Here is a 22,440-nt window from a genome sequence, read left to right as displayed (position 1 = left end):
TTTTATTGCTTTTTATATAATACTTGAAACAGTTTTATAAAAATTTGGCGAATATGAATTGCTATAAATTTATTGACACAACCATAAAAAAAATAAAACATTTTGTCAAAAATGGTTAATATTGTAAATGGGCTATAAAACCATTACAACAAAGTCCTTATGTAAAGTATCCAATTTTATATTACGACCATACAAATCTTTGTAATATACATACATACGTTATGTTTAAAAGTTCACTAATGCTTGTACATGATAAAGATTAAATCTCTGTTTTCAAGGTTACATTATATCTTGGAACGTGAGAGTTGCTAGTCATAGACAACACGCAAATGTCTCAGTGCCCATAGGCAACCTATAGGAGATAATATGCGCAGATTGCAATAACTAATGAGTTAAAATGCCTTCATTGATTATTTCTCTCAAGGCGTAATATTGCCGTTAGTAAAATTTTAAATTTAATTATTTTATGACTATTCATAGACATCAAATAACAATGTCAAACCCTGTCCCATACAGTATACTCCATGTCCATCCAATGTCAAATACGCAGCTTAAAAATTTCACAAATAGAATTTAAAGTAAAATGTAAGGCAAATAAAATTTACTAAGAAGTGTACGAGAACGAGGCTCAAAGGGAAGTAATACAACCTTTGACATTATAGTGTGGTGCGTTTCATATATTATCTTAAAAACTGCTTTGAGTGTACTGTCTACGTGTACGTATTGAAGGATATTAAAACACTGTGAACATTCCCTTGAGCCCTAATACACAAGAAATACACCCATTGAATAATAATAATTAGTAAAACGATATTGACAGTTTAAATTGACTTACTAAGGTATACTTAAGAACAAATATAACCGAACTAGATTTTTTTGGTAACTTATTATTACTTTATCTATTTTTTTTATAAATTATCTAAAAGATATATAATAGCAGACTTAGGCCAAAATACTCGTATATATAAAAATTATAATATCCATTTTTTTTTGGTATAATATCAATGCATCATGCAATTTTTTTTTAATTTTAAAAAATATATGTATACCTACCTAAACATGTCGAATAAAACGAAATTTTTGCTTAATAGATAATTTTGTCCGAAATTGTACTAAATGCAATATTTAAAAAAAAAAATGCAATAGAATACAAAATATTGCACAAACAAAATATACAGATAAACAATACCAAATTATTAAATCTAATATGACCTATCTAAGTAATAACTTGGGAAATAAAAACGATAATATTTAGATTAACACCTATTTACCACAACGTCAAATGTATATGAAGTATATAAGAAAAATTGTAATATTTTAACATTATTTGAGATCGGCTTGAAGAGCCCTATATATAAGCAAATATTGAAAATGTTCAATGTGTGTATATTTGTTGTGATGTTGTTATACACAAATCTTAGACTAATCTGTTTTCACAGTACTGAGAAGCTAACTCTTTCACATTTATAGAGTTTAGTAGCAAATCTGTGAGAGCGGCCTGGGGACCAATGAATGAACATGTCCTGAGTATTATTAAAACATTTTCGATGTTTGATTGATGTTTGATTGATTTCTGAAAATTTTATGTCAGAAATCAATCCCAGGCATTTTAATATACAAAATTCTGAAAATTTTCAATAATTGAGTCTTATCAGAATATTAATATTGAATACATGAATATATCCTTATGATAAATAGACACCAATTTAATAGTTAACACTTATTAGTTCTGTGCGTATTATAAAATCGCATAAAGTTGTATTTTCTAGTTTATTGTTATAAATGTTAGAGTCAGAAATATTTCCGGGTTTAAAACACTGAGCGGCAACAAATGTGACAGAAACTTTTTCACGGAAAAAAGGAACTTTCACGAGAGATAGACTGGATGTTCTTATCCAAATGACACGCTATGTGCATTTCTGACCGGAAAATGTTCTGGCTATAACATTAGTATATAATTATATATTTACGAACTATATGAAACCTGTTATATATTGACTATGGAATTGTGATATCGAATTAAATAAATATTGCATTGTTAAGATACTAGGAACATATATTTACATATTAATATTCGTACAAAATAAGCTAAGCTCATTAATGGGTGGCATACTTCGAGATCGAATCTCTTATATAGAAAGAATTTTATTAATTATAAATAATTCAGTGTTTCGCTTACTCTAATCTTAAAAAGACTGTTTCGAAAATTAAATCATATATACAAACGATAAAGGGATTTTTATTTTTTGGCGACTAATTTTGTAAGATTTTTTTAATTTTATTTTGATAAGTATAATAAAATTGAAAAAAACATTCACTAGAATTCAGACTTATATAATTATTGTTATAAAATGCCAATTACACTAAAATATATATATATATATATGAATAGTACTGGCATAGTCTATAAAATTATACCTAAGCTGTGAATATGCTAACATTATGACAAAATTAGTAATAATAATTTAAAAAAGTTAGTTGTGAGGATAGTGTAACTAAATATATGTATTGTAAATATTATATTATAAATATATATATTAAACTAATTAACTGAAATATTCTTAATGTATTATTAAGAATATGAAGATTGTGAGCGCCGAAATGTATCAAAACAAAAAATACATCACGGTGATCATAGTTTTAATTAGGTGACAGCTAATTCTACCTTTTCGTGCAGTTTTAATACATTTTGGCACTCAGGACTCATTTACATTGATCCACCTCAATAGAAAAGTTAAAATATAACGAAATGCAATCCAGCTAATTAAAGCAAACATTTCAAATATTTATATTGAATAATATTATTTATTAAGTACTTGGAATTCGAAGTAACTTCTTATGGCATCTCATGAAGAATAATTTTAAGCCATACAGATGTTTGCTGTGTTCTATACTGAAATTTTATTTTAAATTTGTACGAATTATATAGTAATGGACTTCATTAAGTTTAAGACCACTCTGTATATCGTAAGCCATTTTTACGAAGAAAGATTTTGATTAAAATGTTAGACGAGCCAATTACTGAGCTATCAGGACCCCTATTCTATTGTAAGCATCGATTACTGACGACATCTACTATTTACGTATAATAAATTGGATTAGCTATATTTTATATTATGACAAAATTGTGATTAAAGTTTATAATAAATTAAGTTTTAGTTTTTCGAAAATTATTTTTTAAATCTGAATCACATAAACAGTAATCACGAATAATAACTGTTAACACTGACTACATACACTTAAGATGTTCCCTTGAAATCCTGTACATTTCAAATGGGTCCCGGATGTTTCTACATTAGTTCTTGTGTACGGGCAATGGATGAGCCTCGGAATTGATGACGTATTTGTTCAGGTCGATGATGTACCTGTCTTCACTGAACAGCAGGTAAAGATACTTGAGGGTTTCAGACATAAAGAAGGATTCCATCATGTCCCTTGGTATAGGTTTCTCTGATTTCACGTTCGCGAGTGATGTGTAGCCGTTTGGTACTTTGGCATATTTCTCGAAACCCTGAAATTTTTAATATAATTATAAAAGATAAATAAAACAATCGATTTAATATAATTTATTAAAAAGTTTTTATTCTTCTAGACACATTTAAATAATTTTTTCAGAACAAGTCTAGTCAAGTCGACCCGAAAATCGATCTCGATTACTTTTATGGGTAAAATAGTTCAGAAAAAAATTGTAAGTCTTGCAAATATTCTTCTTCTTCTTACTAACTTTTCTAAGGTTCACTATTTCTAAGAAAAAGCGATTCTAACATTAACTTAAGTTTTATTTCCCAGTATATGCATGACTATGCTGCCTGGGTACATCGTTAGACGCATAATCTAAGTTAAGCTATAAGTCTGTGAGACTAATACTTTAATATTGAATCATAATTCTGAGAATATGAACTGAAAAGAAAACTAATAGAATGAGGGATCATTCTATCTAGTTGACGAAGACAGTCGTGACCAAATTTTGAAACTTCTTCAGACGAAGATCCTAACATCAATGACGAAACAACTGTTGAATCGCTGTTGAAACAGCTGTGCTGTTGGGCATGTTCGATTGGCTACGTGTGAGTGCCAGTGTGTGATTGGTCGAAGTCTATCTGGATGCGAAACACCGTTATAGCCTTTGACCACCTGAAGGAAGTTATAGGGACCCCCTATTAGAGTCACACATAACAGACTACCTCCCCTGTGACGAAACATTCGTCACAGGCGATGGGATTCGGCGATGCTAATAATTAGCGACAAAAAATAATTGGCGTTTCCACGATTTTCAAATAGTCACTCAAGTTGAGTTTACTCAGTTTTCCTTAGTTTACGATCGATCAAAAAATATCGATCAAAAAGCAGACCTCGGATAATTTTTTTCCCAGGGGAAATTTTCGAAAGGTCTATGTTGGACGTCCTTATTAGGGATCATATCATATCATCATAATAATGGTACCAGTAAGGTACTACGAAGTGTGGTCATCTATTTGAAGCTAGGTAAAAAACCTTCATGCAATACTTTACAAACCCAATATTCTATGAATTCGCGGTGAATTGATCGTCGAGAAAAATTGTCAGGATGAATCCAATAGCCTGTACGGTAGCCAGTATATAAAGTGGTATTCGTTAGAGAACAGCCATAATCACATCAGAAAAAAACATAAAACCAACCAACTGGGAATTGGAGAAATGATCCCAAAATTCGTAAGTTACTAGACTACTTGAAGTTATGACGTCTGATGAGACACAAGAAGCTCTCAGATAATGTGGGTTTGCCAATAAAATAGCCATCATCAGGGTAAAAGCTCAAGATGAGATGTGAATCATCTCCGCAAATACAAGACATCCTTGTTTGAGTTGGTCCTTGAAATTTTTGACTTCCTTAAGAAGAGACGTCTCCTTAATGTTGCACAAAGGTTTCAATCAGCCTCGTCCCAATTTGCAAACTCATAAAACGCACGTAGTGTTTAATCTCATATGTTTTGGCTGAAATAGGTCAGTTTCTACTCCCAGTTTATTTACGCTAATCTACGGATCCTCCATCGAATTAGGAAAATTCCTCGGTGTCAAAAACGATTACAGCCTTAACATTTCGGGAGGCACGATTTTGCAGGGAATGCTCGGAAGTGAATTCTTTGGCAGCTTTGGCTTTCGAATTTAGTTCTGTTTTAATCCGAGCAAGTCAGCTACAACACCCTTTCTCCACCATCTTATGAATTTTGGCGTTTCTGATCAATTGACGCGTCGGATGCCGTACCAAGGTGTAGTATTGGTACATCCAAGATACTACAAGAGATGAGATGAAAGGAGACATTGAACTGTTCAATTTAAAAACCGATATTAATAGTGAAGAAGATTTAAATTCGTGGTTTGAAGAAACAGAACAAATTGTGGCAGATGAAGAAATAAGTAAAGCAGTATAAAACGAAGATGGCCTATAAGAAGTATTGGAGCAACCGACCACTACAACTGTAAAAGTAAAAGCAGTTTTACATTTTTTATTGCATTTAATATGCGAGAAATGGTTTTTAAACAAAGAGATTATACCGTTTCAGTATCCAGAAATGATAATTATAATGCAGGCTCAATAAAGAACATTTCAAAAGTTAATCGAAACAATTTAGAATTAGATTCACCGAAAGCACGTACAATATTTTTGTGGAGAACTATTTACTGGCAGAGGTATACTTGTGCAGACAAATAGGCCGTTATTGCTTTCATCGCCACAAATTACTCAGGCGCACTTACATATTTTCACCCCAAGAAGCAGTTCTTCGTTATCACTGACTATTTTGATCTTCTTGATATAGAGTTGTAAACTATTGTTAAATACCAAGACGCAATGTATCATGAGTGTGCACAAAAATTTTGTTATATTAAGCTAGACAATTCAAGCATTGCTTTACACCCTGACATCTTCTGACTTTATACAATTTGGTACGGCACACAGACCCGTCGTGAACTTCCCTAGACAGTTTTTAAGTCTGTATAAGTCCCCGTTTTTGTATGGACAGATTAAAGATGACGCCGCCGTATATAAGCTAGATAGACGCAGTTGACTAACGATGCTGTATAGATTTTATACTAAAGAGAAGGTGCACAAGAGCTACGATATTTTATGCCTTTACTATAATCGGAGTAAAATATCTACCATAAGAATCGCTATACAAACTCTTTTATTATGTTAAGCTATAAGCCAACGCTTCGCGCTTTTAAAAATGGCGCCTACACATTGTCTGCGTGCATTAATAAATATAATCTAACATGTATTTATTTTACTGTCTTAATTCTTACAATAATCATCTAAAGCGCGCCGATAATTTAACGTGGAAGGGTGCATTTGTGAGTGAATATGTCTAAAAACACATTCACGAGGATATTTCAAAAACAAATACCTGATAAATCTGCCATCCCCAGTCCTGGTAGGTCGTATTACCAGTTAATTGGTACATGTACCACAGACTCTCGACGAATTCCGGACGTAAAAGACTATGTGCATCTGCTGTCTTTGTGTACATATCATCAGTTGCACTGACCTGGAAATTAAAAAAAAAAAGGACGTTAAAAGGCTATATAAACTATGATGGAGTCTTTCCTAACAACTTAGCCTACCAAAAACGTTTTTAATTAAAATTGGACACAAACTACATCTTATAGTAACTACGTCTTATAGAAAGAGTTTTTATATATTCAATAAAATAAATCTTCTAGAATCTTCTCTAAATCTAAGTCTTATCTTACCCGATAATTGAATATAGTAAAGCATTGAATAACAACGAATACCGGGCATATGAAGTCTAGAAAGTATTTAAAGGCAGTAATGGATAAAAAGTGGTAGAACTACGGATCCTTATTCGAAGTTAATCGCGAAATAAATGGTGCTCTGTATTAAAATAAATAAAAAAATAATGAAGAAAAACAATTGAAAGATAGGCATAAAACACAAATTAAATCTTTTATATCTTACGAAATGATGCATTCAAACAAATATCAAAGCATAATTACCATGTTGAAGTGTGTTATCTCTGGTGCCAAGAATGTAGGATGAGCCGCATAGGTCAAGTAGCAAGTATACAGTAGTTCTTCGGCCATTGTCATGTGCCAACCGGGTAGGCCATTGGCATGACCCAGTGCCAGAGTTCCAGGTAAGAAGCAGGTAAGATGATCCATTTTAGGATTGAATGCCTGAAATAACATATACCGGTAATTTTCATTATTATAGTTCGTGGTGTATTCTAAAATTATTGATAATATTCGATTGAAGTCGATAAGATTGAAATTATTTGTCTCAATGTCTCAATAGGATACCAATCAACTTTAAGCATTTTTTTTCATTTTACTAAATCTGAATTTGTGCATAATTTTAGAAAAACTGGCAGTCATACATAAAGAACTCATAAAATTCTTTAGAAAACTTCTTTATCATTTCTCATATTTGTTCTTTGAGGCAGGGAATGAGAAAGAACTCGTTGAGAGCAAAATCTGGACAATGATGCTCGGGTAGTTCAAGTAGGTAACTGAATAGCAACAATTATTTAAACTTAGGCTTTGTGTCGTCCCGTGAAATGGCATACAGATTATATATGTAATCATGAAATCCCTTTATTTGATTGCGTAGTTAGCCTGTAATTTGTAGTGACTCGGTGTTTTACTATAACAAATCCCTCGAAATCCCAAGACATTATTATCATTTGTGTAGGAATTTTTACTTTCATTGGTGTTGATGTGGAAGGTCGTTCCTAAATCATTGACTTGTATTATATCTCAGTTACAAAGTAGTAGATCTAAATCCATTTTACTCTCTCTGAAGTTGTCAGCGTCGTCCGAGATTGCCAAGAAAATCAAAGAGTTCATTGTAAGATCTGCCAGTTTTTCATGAATCATGAATTTCTTTCATGAATCGCTAAGGGTCACTTAGCGATTCATGAAAGGGGAGTTGTATTTCCATATATTATATGTATGGAGCAGAGAATCACGGGGTTCTTAATCTTGATCACAATGACAATTTTAACTTGGTATCTATAAAATTATATAGAAACTTACCTCTGAGCCAGACGCCAGTTCACCAATGAATAATCGCTTGTTGGGTGAAGACCGCTTTGCTAAATATTCTCTGACACCTTCTATGGCGGTCACGTAGTCATCAAGTAAACTAAAAACAAGTTATATTACAATTTTATTGTCGTCCTTAAATTATTCTTTAGATAAACTGACTATTTCTTTATTGGAAAAATATTATAGAAAAATATAATAGGATATAATAATAGGTTTATAGTTCTGTGTGTGTATCCTGTCAATACAAAATTAAACACTATACAATTATATTGCTAAGGCAATAATCAAGCCGAAAATTTCCTACGTGTTAATTAAATCTTTTTTCAATATTTAAAATAATTTTAAAATTAGTGTCATACTCACTAATTAATAGTCTTTCCGGTCTGCAACCATTGTTTCAGTAGGTATTCGTAGTAGCTGTCTCCTCTAGCACCGAGAGTGATTGTGGCATGCGGTAAGAAGTGACCGGTATTTGGATTTATGAATATCGGTACGAGACCATGCTTCTTCGGTAACTGGTGAATTTTCTCTGATACTGCCGTGGCTGCATCCTATATTAAAAATGTTTCAAGACTTAGTTAATAGTTGACGCAAGAGATAAAAATTCTTGAGTTCGTTGACAGTAATTCAAGGTCGAATTTGAGTGTACGCACTCAAAGCTAACACTCGTGAGTGAACTCAAATCTATCTTATCTAATATTATTTCCTTTTTAAAAGAGAAGGATGTTTGTATTTTAACACAAACAGCGCGGAATGAATTTACAAATTTTGCAAGCAAAATAATAGTTATATACGTTAATTCGAGACGTTCAGTTAAAATTTTAAATTGAATGGAAAAAGAAACAAATTATTTCATTTGCAAATTTCGCTTTGCTCGTTTGTTATTCGTTGTACGCGCCATTTTTATTACAGATACGCTCATTCGCTATGGCAACTTTTTCTTGCATGTTAGAAATTATTTCAAAAAGCACGGCTTTTGTTAAGGTACATTACTGAAGTATTTAGACAACGATTTAAGACTTTTAAATGCTATCGCCGTAAAATCTGTAGTAATTATGTTTAAAATTATATTTTTATATTTATGTTAGGCACACTGTAAGCATCGATAAGCATTTTTTTATTCGCGCAATCATATTTTCCATATTTTCATAATAACAACAAGCATATCTTTTTAATATACCTAGTGTATGGTGTTTTATTTCGCTTGGATCTGCACGTTTTATTTATTTCAATTATGCATATAATTTTAATAAAATATATGTAATGTGATTTATATCATAACATAATACCGTACGTCATGTTATCTATACACAATATAAAGATAATAAATACAACATCCTCCTGTGTGAGATATTAAATATGTAACACTTTCTGGTCGTATTTTGTGTGTTCACAAATCACAGTGTTCGCACAGAAACAGTTGGGAACAATAGAGCGAATATTGTTTACGGTAAAACTTGTGCGTTTTTGATTACGTGAATCGGATTTTCTGTTTTACATAATAATAAACAGTACCGTCTAAATGAAATCGTGGCGAGCAATGTTAATTTATACCTTTTTAAAGAGTCATCGCAGCGCATGCCAAGCATTACATGTATAAAATTATATAAACATTTAATCTTAACAAAAAATATACAATGAGACAAGACAATTCAAGTCAATTAGGACAATGCGTCAGCAAATTTTATACTTATATTTTGCGACATGTTGAAAATATAACAACGGACAGTATTTCGCTGATGTTACCATAAAAATACATTACTGCGCCATTTTTTTAAGCTATTAATTTCGCAATCGCCACTATAGATAAGGACAAATTCTATAAGACAAATACAGTTTTTTTTTAAATAAACCAGCAATTAGTACATTTGCAATTGCCATTTATACAATCTAATTAAAGTCAGAAGCTTTATAATATATCGCACACTTTGATAATATTCGCTAGCATTTCGAAAACGCAAGATTTCGCACGCAAACGCAAATTATAACTATTTGGTCATATTATAATTATAATTATTAATAATAAACATGTAATTATTTTATTAACATTAAATATATATAAAAAAATATATAATTAACACGTTACATTAGTAATCAAAAGAAGCGAAGATCAAAAGGAATTAATGCTAAATTACTTTAAATATTTGGAGGTAGGACTTTGTGCAAGTGCAAGTTTTTTAGGGTAGGTAGAAATCAATTAACAGATATTCTTCTGCTAATCAGCAATATTTAATATTATTGTTCTGTTGTGTATTATGATTATTTTTTTTTGTATTTTTTATTTCTTGTACAAAGTAGTTTTTTTTTGGTATGAAAAAAAAAACATAATTTACCTCAAACATAGGATTATTGGTGGCCCTGGACAGCTCTCGGAATTCCAGCTGAACGGTGGTAACCTCAGCGGTGGTACTGTAATGCGACCACTCAGGCGCGTGTGCTGTTCGTGTGCCAAGGTTGACATCCGAGTATGGAATGCCAGATGGAGATGAAAAAGCAGCCATGAGGCGTTCGCCGAGATCTTTCTGAAATCACAAGTTTATAATACTTTCAAAAACAGATGAACAATTTGAAAATAATTTTATAAAACTTTGGGGCACCATTTGAGTTTATTTTCCTAGCCAGAACATTATATGTCGACTACAAAAAAAAAAAAATAAACAAAACACAAAGCGTTACTTATTATATCGCTCTAGTAGATTCTGACGCTAATATGGATTTAGAAAGAAATCTAGTATTTAGGGTAGGGTAACTGATTTTTTTGTTGTTCGCTTTTGTTGAGCACGTTTGGTTCGTAACAAAATATAATTCAATACTAACAGCTTTATCTAGGAAAAGTGTATCTTCTGTGAAATGATAGTTAGTGAGCAGAGCGCCGAGAACTCTAATGGTCACCTCGAAGAAATTCACATCTTTGTTCTTAGTGAAGATCAATTCGTTTTTAATCCATTGCTTGCCTTCCTCGAACTCTGCAATGAAGTAAAATATTCAAGTAAAGTTGTTCTTGAAGAAAATTTTCCAGAGTATTCGACAATACTGCTCAACTGCAGATTAGTGGCAGTAATTAAAGTTCCATACAAACCTTCATTACATCCCATAATATATGCTGTATCGAGGCTATCTACAATGGTGAGTCCGAGCGAGAACCAGTCGTACGCCATTCCAGAAACTGGCTTCAAGTTATCATGACCCCAGGCGTGTTCTTTGTAGCCCCTCCATGCGTGCTTGAATGATTCAACCACGGCGAATTGGCGAGCGTTACCGGGGCCTGGAACGAGGCATTTATTGAAGTAAAAAATATTATAAATATGCTTCAATAAGAACACCTGCGATGCAACCGCGATGCGATGATTCATTTGATACCCAAATTGTAAAAATGAATAAAAAAATATATCAGACATCTTGGGTGTCCCGCCATGCAGGATTTAGGATGACGTCATACAGTTAACAAAGCAAAACTGAACGTGTATACAACATTTCAGCTCAATCAGTTAAATACATCTGCTTCAAAATTGAACTTCAAACTTTAGAAGTCCATCATATTGAATTAAGAGTGATGTCAAATTATTTTTCGAGTTATTCTTAGCAAGCATTTTTATTTAATATCCATATTGAAGGAGTGCATTAAAAATAATTGCTCCGCCATCTTGGCTATGCGGCCATGTTGGATTTAGAATGACGTCACACAGTTAACAATGCATTGTCATCCAAACTGAACGTGTATACAACATTTCAGCCCAATCAGTTAAAGATATCTGCTTCTTAATTGATTTGCAAGATTTTGCCTGATGATGATACTTTCAGTGCAAGTTAAATAAAAGCTTGTAAAATAAAATGTACTTTTGTACAGCCTCTGAGAGAATGCGTAGCTGACTAATCCGTGATTTAATGTACGTTCCATGAAGTGGCTTAGAATTTACGAAAAAATATTAGAATCGTTTATTTTGGTTTGGTTTGTGCAAACCAGTCTAGGTAGGTACCAACCACTCATGACTTATTCTAATCCATAAGAGCTCTACTTAATATTGTTCCGGCTTCAAGGATATGTCACTATAATTATTACCACATGGACATAACATCTAGTTCCCAGGGTTTATGGCGCATTGGCGATGTAAGGAATATTTAATATTTTTTACTGAGCTAATGTAAATACGGATATAGGCCACTAACCATCAGATGACCCATTTAATTTTATTCAGTGGTCACCACTGCCCATAGACAATGGCGTAAGAAATATTACCCGTTTCTTACATCGCCAATGTGCCACCAAATTTGGAAACTAAGATGTTATATTTCGTGTGACGGTAGTTACACTGGCACACTCGCCCTTCTAACCGGAACACAACAACACTGAGTACTGCTGTTTGGCGTTAGAATATCTGATGAGTGTATGGGATTATCACTAAGCCCTACCACAAAGTAGTTGTTTAAATAAGAAAAACAATAAATTTCTTTAAAATCTTCGCTGTTGCAAAGTTATGAAAACTGTATGTTTTCTGTATAACTATATGATCACTAAGGAGTTTTTTAGTGATCGATATGTAAATCACTAGTAATTGCGACTACACTTAGTAAAGTAAGTGTAATGCTTCTATATTGAACGAAGGAATTTGATTTGATTTGATTTAATAATCAACTAATATAGATCAGGCAGGCATGGAATCTCAGTGTCCGAACTGTAACTTATCTAAGGATATTACCTGAGAAGACGGGCCTTTCATTTACTTCTATGTCGTATATCACCTTTTTCACTTGATCCAAATTACTCGCTGGCTCTTTGGCTTGTGATACATTTTTCAAGGCGTCCTGAAAAAAAAACTACACGTTATATAACAATATAATAAGTAAACTGCTTCATACAACACTAAAGAACAACATACAATATTATATAAATTGAAAACTTTGGTTATAATGAAGTGTTCCTTCCTTCATTTATTTCACCGTCGAGAACTATTAATGCATTGATAAGTTTCATTAAGTCTAAGTACTCGTATTAACTGTTTGAAAATTTTAATAGTTAAAATTACTCACATCAAATTATTTAATTTATTCGTTTATCTTTTATATCATATAGATAAATTGTGTCAAATGTGAAATTACGTTATAAGTTAATAGTAAAAGGTTTAGTGTAAAAGTTTATATTTTCATTTTAGCGCATTTAAGTAAAAACTTGTTTTTAATTTATTTTTTACTTTTTAGTAATTAAACTTGCATTCGTATGTTCAGTAGATCCTTTCATTTGATACCCATATTGTAGGCAAGCACTAAAAACTTAATCCGCCATATTGGTTTACAGTGACGTCACTTTATTTTTTGACTTATTCTCAGTTAGCCCTTACATTTGATACCCATATAGCAGGAATGAATTAAAAAACATTTATCCGCCATCTTGGGTGTTCCGCCATGAAGGATTTAGAATGACGTCACATAGTTAACCAAGCATTCTCATCTAAACTGATCGTGTATACAAAATTTCAGCTTAATCGGTTAAAGTATCTGCGTCTTAATTGAGTTGCAAGATTTCACCCGTACATACTTATATTGTAAGTTAAGCAAAAGTTTGTAAAATACCACTGGTTCGTACAAGAAAACACCTGAAGTCAATTTACAAGTGAAAATCAGCGAAATATTTTTCAGAAATTTATTCTGATATTTTAATAAGTAGTATAAAAAACAAATATCGCATAATCCGCCATTTGTTCGAATTTGATTTATCACTATTAAAATATTCAGAGTACTCGAATTATAACCAATTCAAGTTTGAAACTGCACTAGAATATTAACGTAGTTCAGAGTTCGTCCAGTGTAATTAACATCGCATGCATTCTCATTTGTCATTTTAAGTTTAAAAGTACGGCAGAACTTTCAAGGAGTATAAATCAAAACGATAATCAATAAAACTCTCTTTAGAAGCAATTATAATGTCGTCGCCAAATACCATATATCCATAAGCGCTGCCTTCGTGAAATTTCAGTTTATAGAATTAAATTATATCGGAGCTATTTATCGCATTTTTTCATGTAGCCATCAGAATATTTTAACAATGCCATCAAATACTATCATATATTTATTAGGGGGCCGTTGAATTGGTCGTGATGAATGCAAGAGACCTTATTTACTGACACACGATCCCCGGGAATGAGGACGGATCCTAATGGACGATACATGCGTTAACTCGCGGTCCAGTCTCACATTAGGGAAACAATATTAAGAACCGAAGCAGTCGCGAAAATTTATGTAATAGAGCTTCAGCGAACAAACAATACAAATATTCGCCTTTTAATCCAAATTATGTTATGAGACACTTGTTTGACACCTTGGAGTAAAAGTCCACGATCCTTTACTAAGTGTAACATTGTGGTCTCCACTACTGACAGGAGGACTGGTTAATTTTTGCCCAGAGGACCGTTATCGAGGGTTAATGCTGTCAAAATTCTTGCCACGATTCCACACGTTCATGATTATTTCAGAAACTGTTTTTATTTTAATGTATATATATTTAAGGCCATCATGCAGATAATTCTTATGTACTTATATTAATTTATTAATTAAAATTGCAATCGTATACAAAGCGTAAAAAATAATGGAACTTTAAAAAAAAAACGAAGTACAAACAAAGCTAAATTAACAGCAGGTAATGCCACAGAACTTCTTGAGTTGAGCAATGTTTTAAGAATGCTTCTTCAGTGGGGATCGGTATGATTAACGTCATGTAGATTTAATTCGTCAAATGCAGGTTTGCTTAGGATGTTGTCCTTCCTAGTGGAGCACGATATTTATAAATAATATACAAAGTCGCTTTCTTCTTTTAAGCCCCTCAACGGATTCGATAGGGTTTTCGCTAATAGAATTAGATTTGATCAACGATGACTTTTTAATATATATAATTTATAAAATGCTGAACTATGTCTTTTGTAGGCTGAACTCGCTGAACTATGTTTAGTTATATAAACGAATATATAAATAAAGGTTTTAAAATATGTAATTAAGTATACCTATTAAATTTATCCTTGCTGGGTGCACTTCTCATTGTCCTTATTAATAAATCGCAGGGCAGGTTGCTATAAGCAAACGAAAACTAACTGATGCTAGTTTCGAACCCTTAGTCGTCGGTTTACGTATATCTCGATTCTACATAAACCGGCTCGACTTGATGACCTCCATCTTTCATAAGTCGAAAATAAAATAAAATAAACAAGATAAAATAGACAAACAATTTGGGGCTCGATTCGATTTATTCATTTTGTAAGTATCTAAAATATACGTTTTTTTTTCCTTTTAATTTTCTATTTTAATCCTAAAATTCAAGTAAAACAAGATAATAAAATGTTAACAAAATAAAGATAAAGTTTATTCTTAAATCCGGTAGCAACAGTAACGATTCTAATCCTAATTCTTGTGAATTGATAAAAAAAGCGATTTTAAGAAAACACGTCAGTTAAGGAATTGATAACACAAATTTTCGATGTTACCATTTATCAAATATCAATTTGATAAACAATGGTAGTTACGTTTTTGCTAGAAATCTATTCTAATATTGTAAAACTGAAGAGTTTGTATGTTAATATTCATAACAAGACTATGACAGTAGCAACTATTAACGCAGTTGAATCGGACCAGCTAATCAAGGAATCAAACAAGCAAAATAAAAAAAAAACAACTATAAAAAAAAAATTACAAATTGAAAAAATAACTTAAAAATAGATTATATTGTTTTAGATTCAGAGATAATGTTTGTTATATTTTTTTCAATAATGCTGATTCTATGTGAATCTATATTTTAAGTCGATTCGATCGATTGTTAACTGACCGTGTATAAAATTAATATTACAGTGCTTACATGGCAACGACGGTGGCGACGGCGGGGACAGTTGTCATCAGAACGACAATTTATCCGTTTACGTATATGATAAAATGATATACTTGTAGAATATTGCGTTTCATTTAACTATCAAATACAATTTTAATGTGCATGATATGTCTCTTAGTAGATCGACTCGCACGCTTTAAAAAATAAAACTATAACAGTTACATGAAAACTTTTTGCATAAGATTAGCAGATCTCGAATTTTAATATCCATTTTTTTTACTTGGTAGTAGGGATTTGTGCAAGCCCGCCTGGGTGGGTACGGCAAAGTCAAAAGATATTCTAACGCCGAACTTGAAGTTTTGAAGAGTAAGTGAGCCAGTGTAACTACAGGCACAAGGGACATAACATCTTAGTTCCCAAGGTTGGTGGCGCATTGGTGATGTAAGAAATGATTAATATTCTTTACGGCGTTAATGTTTTTAAGTATTTACCACCCTCCATAGACGGTGGACGGACAACTTAACAACCTTTTTTTATATAATAGATAGGTAGGCGGCTACATACCTATTATATAAAAAAAAATATCTCATTTATTTTATTTTATTATTTATTTAATTCACTTAAATTATTGCTAATACAGTATTGATATACATAATTAATACTAGCTATGTATATCGTATAGATAACTTACCATCAGTCATTTAAATAGCTATATATTTTATATACAGCTATTTAAATGACTGATGGTAAGTGCTTACCAATGACCATTTATTTATATTTTTAATTCCTCATTATCTTTTTAAGTAGCTGATACGGCTACACCTATACGACGGGAACTGCATCCTTATAAGCAACATACTAAACCAACGCAGATGTAGACAACTAAAATATACCTATTCCAAGTATATTGCATTAACGCTTCCAACAAAGAAGATGTAACGGAAATCTTATCTAAACTAGCAATCACCGTTATAATTAAACAAAAGACGTTTAATATTAAACCTTATTCTAACCAGCAACAAGTTTAATATTACATGTTCAAATCCTCTGTGAGAAAAAAAAGGAATAAATTACGAAACTCGTCACTTGCTGCACGACTCATGATGCGAATATACAGAGAGCGCTTTACGATCGAGAACAATTTTGTGGCATCAATTCGGCAACTATTTTTATTATTATTATACTCTTGTTAGTTCACGGAATTAAGATGGTTTACATACCATTGTAAGGTTAATTTTATGGAGGTCAATTTCGAAAATATATTTAACGTTATAGAAACGTAATAAGACGTCAAAATAGTCCAAATACTATTCCCGTCAATCAAGTGTGTAGTCTAAAACACATGTAACTTGTGAAAATAATCACAAATTAAATTGTATTTTTAATAAATTACTAGTGGATCGCGTTTATTCAGAAGCTTTTATAGGAATATCGAAACCTATGATAAGTTTTGTTTTAATTTCATTTAATTGTAAACTGAAAGTCACTCATCTACATTTGGCGCCAAAAAGATGTTTTTTTTTATATCATTTGTTCAGTTGCAATTGGAGTTTGTCAATAACAATTTACTTTAATTTTGTTTAGAATAAACTTCACAATTCACAACTAAAACATTTGTTGTTTTAAAAAAATATATTTTTTCTAATAAATGGTCAATGCAATGAACTATGAGCATTGTACTTATTGTAATATCTCGTATAAGACAAAGTTTCTGGTGAATGGTCCTTTTCTAATAATTCAATATTAAGTCTTTGTATCTCGAGGGAATTTTCAGAATGGACTTGAGACGTTGCAACGTATAGTTGACCCTGTGAGACGGGGTTCAGCAAATAAAGGCCGACATAACAAATGCCAACTTGACTGGAAAATGGCGATACTTTAGAAGAAAAGGGAACGTTGTGTTTGAAGGTGTGAGATCGATGCGAGGCAAAAACACTCGTTTCCCCTATAGCTAATCCAGAGAGAACTTCGCGAACAAAACAGTTTTCTCTCGCCCAGACAATTTGCAATCGGGTTCCGTTCATGAGGCCTAGCATCACGTTCAAGTTACGAAGCAGGATGACAATTGAACTAATTTTCAATTGACTTGAAGACCCTGAATATGTTACCATCGGTACTGATGTATGTGATGCCAAACGATCTCGGACAGTAAATCGGCTGTGAATTGTGCCAAGAAGAAGCATTGCAGTCCATGCGACGGCCACACGTGTATTACACAAAGGTTTTTCCAGAACTTTCGGGACCGTCCAAGAAATATCCGCTGCTGTTTGATTGCTTCTCAATTGTCACTAGATTTACGTTTATTATTGCTCATTGCGATGGGGATAAGCCTTAATAGCTTCTCTCTGTATCAGTGCAGGATGTCCTTTACCAGCACTAAGGAGGTATAGCTGACTTAGACTTCGGGCAGTCCCATTGAACATATCCCAATTTCTATTGATCTACTTCCACAAACATGCCAAAATATTTATTTTTTGTAAAAAAAGTCATAGTAATTTTTCTTTTTTTATATGTATATTAAGCTCGTAACGTCAGCAGCGAAAAAATAATAACTTGATAATACTGACTTGTTTCGAAGTAAACGTTTACATGAACTCTCGTGGTGTTAAAGCATCTTCACCACTGATTATATAATGTTTATTAGAGTTATTATGTATTTATATATTATGTATACAGGATTTTCAATAATTGTACGTCCAGTTGCGAATATTTTTCTTACTCAGTTTCGTTTAATAACGTTTGCAAAAAAATGGTTTTCGTTTAATTTTGAGATTTGGCAATAGCAGTTTTTTTTTACGAGACGAGTCGTGCATTTTTTTCCAATATTTTACACTAGAATTGAATGTGTGTGATTTTTGATGTGAAACATATTGGCATGCCTCGTAAGACTCGTATGCCGTGACGGCAAACGGCATGACGCACTTTTATGACGTCATTTTCGCTCTCCGCCATTACTCTTTTATTGATTAATGCAGGGCCGTATTTAGAAATCTGTAGGCTCTAGGACAACAAAAGAGTGGGGGCCTGTAAATATTATTATAAAAAATAATTTCAACAATTTCTGTCAGTCGGGTTTTTTATTAATTTATTTACGGATGAACGATTTTAATGTGAACCATCTATCAGCGCGCCTCGGATGTAAAATCTGGTTGGCTGGTTTGCCGCAATTGGCATGACGCTTTGATGTCATCATGGCCCGTTCACGCCGCTGCTCAAGGGTCTCTTGTATATGGGTACTCGCAGACACTACTGCATACTTTTGATTTTTTAAATAAGCTCATATATTAACTGGTATGTGAAACATACAGGCCAAACACACACACACAAATACAATTTTCTTTATTGTCCTGAATGTACCTACCAGGCGTCCCGTGATATATATTTTTTTTTGCTTTTCTATACCTAACTTTTAAAACAAAAATTAATAAATGTCGAACATATCGCATATCATACTTGTACTAATCACAATGCGTGCTTATGTAATGTACACATATATTACATTAGCACTCATTGTGATTAGGTTTTTTATACCTATTTTGTAGTGGCCACTCACTATGGAGCCCCCGAGGATGTTGCCCCATCCGGGGTATCAGGACTTGTGTAATTATTGCTATATACATATTATTATAAATATATTTATTTTATTTACCAAAATATGTTTTCATTGACTGTAGACTGTATTTAGTAGTTTGTATTCCCTATAAATTATTTTAGTAACACTAAGTTATTTACAATAGTGCCAAGCGGTTTCAGCTTCTGAAAGGACAGTATGACAGATTGCTTTAAGTAGATTTTATTATAATTTCACCTTTAAATCTAAAATTGGGTGATTTCTCCTGTTGCCACAGCCGACGCCGTTGTCCGGTTTTATAAAATATAAAAAAAGAAACATATTTACCTGTTCGAGTTTCCTTTTTATCTTGTTCACATCTGAGGTTGGTTTCGGTAAACAAAGGATTACGAGGACCACTGTTAATAATACAGTGAAAAACACGTAAATCAATGACCTTTGCAAACGCGAGAGCTGGTTCCATCTCTGAAACAAAATCGAGTAATTATAGAAATTAAAATTAATAGATCAATCTACTTGTCAGAAGACATTTGTTTATGAAAAAAAAACCCTTGATGGAAAATTCAGAATTAAGAATTAGTGAATTTGCAAAATTAGAATTTTTTGTCTAAGTTTTAATGTGACAAAATTAATTATAATTATATTATATTTTATTAATTTTCCTAAAATTGTGCTTAATATTAAATTAACAAATATTTAAAATAGTAGAAATGATTAGAATAATACTATAATATGGTATAATATTACACACCATTGGGTGGCCAATACAACCCATACTGTTGGATGTTACTGGCACAATAAGGAGTTGGAACTGTACAACTGCAAAGGCATATTTCATACGTCATGGCCATTTATTAAAAATTCATTTAGTTACTGCAATTTATTATGACCATGCCTTCGTATGTATCATAAACTGTATTTTATTATTATCATTTGGAATTAGAGGAAATTAGCAATATGACTCAAATATTTTGAGCATGACCTAAATACTAAATAATAGGTATAAGAAACAGTTATGATGGCAAAACTTTTGTTTTTGTAGTTACACTAACTCAAAAACTGACTCAATATAAACAATTCAACTGTTATAATATTGTTTGTTTTCAATTAAAAGATTTCTTTTACTTTGTATACACAAAGTAAAAGAAATATGGATTGTCCTGAATGTAGTGTGGTCAACCATGTATTAGTTTGTAATAGAGCAACATGTTATTTAATATTGACAGAAATAATAAGTTATTAGTACTCTGATGTATAATTTTTCAAATGTAGCCGGTGTTTTTGGAATTAAAAATGAATTTAAGCTACGTCTACTTCAGTACAACATATTATTAAGTTATCAAGATACAAATTGTACACTTTTGTAGAGACAGCAAATGTAAACTGTGAAACTATTACTTTCATTTTATGATTGTTTTTTACATTTGCAAATAACTCTTCCATATGTTTTTCTACCAACTGAGCCTTTTGTGAATCTCTTTTTGATACAACATCTTACATTATTATTTCTATACATTTCTCAAATTATTGGCATAGGCAAGTTGGGAGATGTATAAATATAACAATAATACATTATTTTTTGTGTACATAATAGCTTTTGAAGAAAAGCTTAGATAAGATATAAATAGAATATCAATGTTGAATTTGAATACATCACATATATAATATTTAAGCAAGCCATTTCAATGCCAATAGCTTGTTCTTCTTTGCTGCGTTCCACAGATATTTTTTCAACATATGCAATGATTATAAATACATGTTCTTATACTATATTACTCACCCTTATAATCTTCCTATGTGATATTGATTGATCTAAATTTTCGTCTGAGTCGCTATCATTCCATGCATCTATTTTATTAGATTTAAATATTGTTGGAATTGTTGGACCGCTAAGGTCAATTTTAGTGTCCCGTTGCAAATTCATTTTTTTTTTATTTTTTACTTTATGATAGATATTTCCATGATAGTTACTGGAAATTAATAGAAGTTATGAAAATTAATGGGAAATTTGAAAATCTGTATATGATGTTGTTATGTTTGACACTTTGAAAAAAAGTTGTAACAAATGTGTATGTTTTAACACATTTGTTACAATTTTTTTTCAAAGTGTCAAACATAACAACATCATATACAGATTTTCAAATTTCCCATTATTAACCATAATTAATGCAATGAATGTTACATAAACATAAGTTCATTTTTTAATTTATAAAAATAATTAGAAATTATGTTCAATATTATATTAAAATTTAAACTACGTACATTCAAATATAGTTCATTAACCTAGTAAGAAAACAAAAGGTTATATCTATCAAAAAACATGTTACTGAAATAAACTTACGGTAACAGGAAGCAGCTTCGTTATAACTTCCGAGATTATTAACTTTACACCAAAATATATATCCTTCCACGTCTACAATAAGAAAAGCGCATCTTATGTTTTGCAAATATTTCACTTATTTGTATATAGAGGTAAAAATTTTAATAACTATTGTAATTCACTTTCGCTTTTTCATTAAGATATTTGTATTGTTATACATTAAAACTAAGCAGACACTTACATTTCGTTAAAAATATAAGTAAAACACAGAGGGTCGAAGAATGTATGGAATTTTCAGTAGCGGTCAAAGATAATTTATTGATGATAGCGCCTAGCGGTCCCACATCAGTTTTCTGTAGATTATACACAGACTTACAAAAAGATTATTTTGATAATCTGGGAATCTTTATGGAAAATTTAAAAAAAATGCCTAGGTACATTTTTGGTGATTGCGATTATTAATTACAATAAACTAAATTCAATTTATAATTTCAACTATGCTACGTATCTCATATAAAAAATAGAGATTATTATTTTAACTTATATTTATTTATTTATTTAAATTATATTTATTTACATTTATATTGAAATATATTTACAATATGTACATGTATATATGTAAAGCAGCCTAAAATGTATATAAAGTTTTAAAATTGATCGTCACAATTTTAACTTTACTTAGTATGTAGCAACACTACA

General features: G+C 31.6%; 1 protein-coding gene across 1 annotated transcript; it reads right to left on the bottom strand.

Annotated features, from left to right (window-relative positions):
- Positions 1-2,424: 2,424 nt before the first annotated feature.
- LOC125075847 (endoplasmic reticulum mannosyl-oligosaccharide 1,2-alpha-mannosidase) lies at positions 2,425-22,048 on the bottom strand. The gene is made up of 13 exons (XM_047687659.1): positions 21,983-22,048; positions 21,763-21,834; positions 21,202-21,391; positions 19,749-19,886; positions 12,741-12,846; positions 11,123-11,308; positions 10,861-11,009; positions 10,377-10,565; positions 8,407-8,594; positions 8,032-8,140; positions 6,994-7,173; positions 6,384-6,524; positions 2,425-3,511 (listed from the first exon to the last, which is right to left on the bottom strand). The coding sequence occupies exons 3-13, from the start codon at positions 21,343-21,345 to the stop codon at positions 3,296-3,298; spliced, it is 1,746 nt and encodes a 581-aa protein (XP_047543615.1). The 5' UTR covers positions 21,346-21,391; positions 21,763-21,834; positions 21,983-22,048; the 3' UTR covers positions 2,425-3,295.
- Between the last annotated feature and the right edge of the window lie 392 nt (positions 22,049-22,440).

This window comes from Vanessa atalanta, chromosome Z (assembly GCF_905147765.1).
Source record: "Vanessa atalanta chromosome Z, ilVanAtal1.2, whole genome shotgun sequence".
In the NCBI taxonomy this organism is placed as follows: domain Eukaryota; kingdom Metazoa; phylum Arthropoda; class Insecta; order Lepidoptera; family Nymphalidae; genus Vanessa; species Vanessa atalanta.
Note: the sequence above shows the minus strand (reverse complement) of the source record. Positions and strands in the feature narration are given on the sequence as shown.

Coding starts and splice junctions, on each gene's coding strand:
- LOC125075847 (XM_047687659.1), bottom strand. CDS start 21,345: ATGAATTTGCAACGGGACACTAAAATTGACCTTAGCGGTCCAACAATT. Junction 8,595..10,376: donor CCAATAATCCTATGTTTGAG/GTAAATTATGTT, acceptor TTTTTAATATAG/GATGCAGCCACGGCAGTATC. Junction 3,512..6,383: donor GGGGATGGCAGATTTATCAG/GTATTTGTTTTT, acceptor TAAAAATTTCAG/GGTTTCGAGAAATATGCCAA.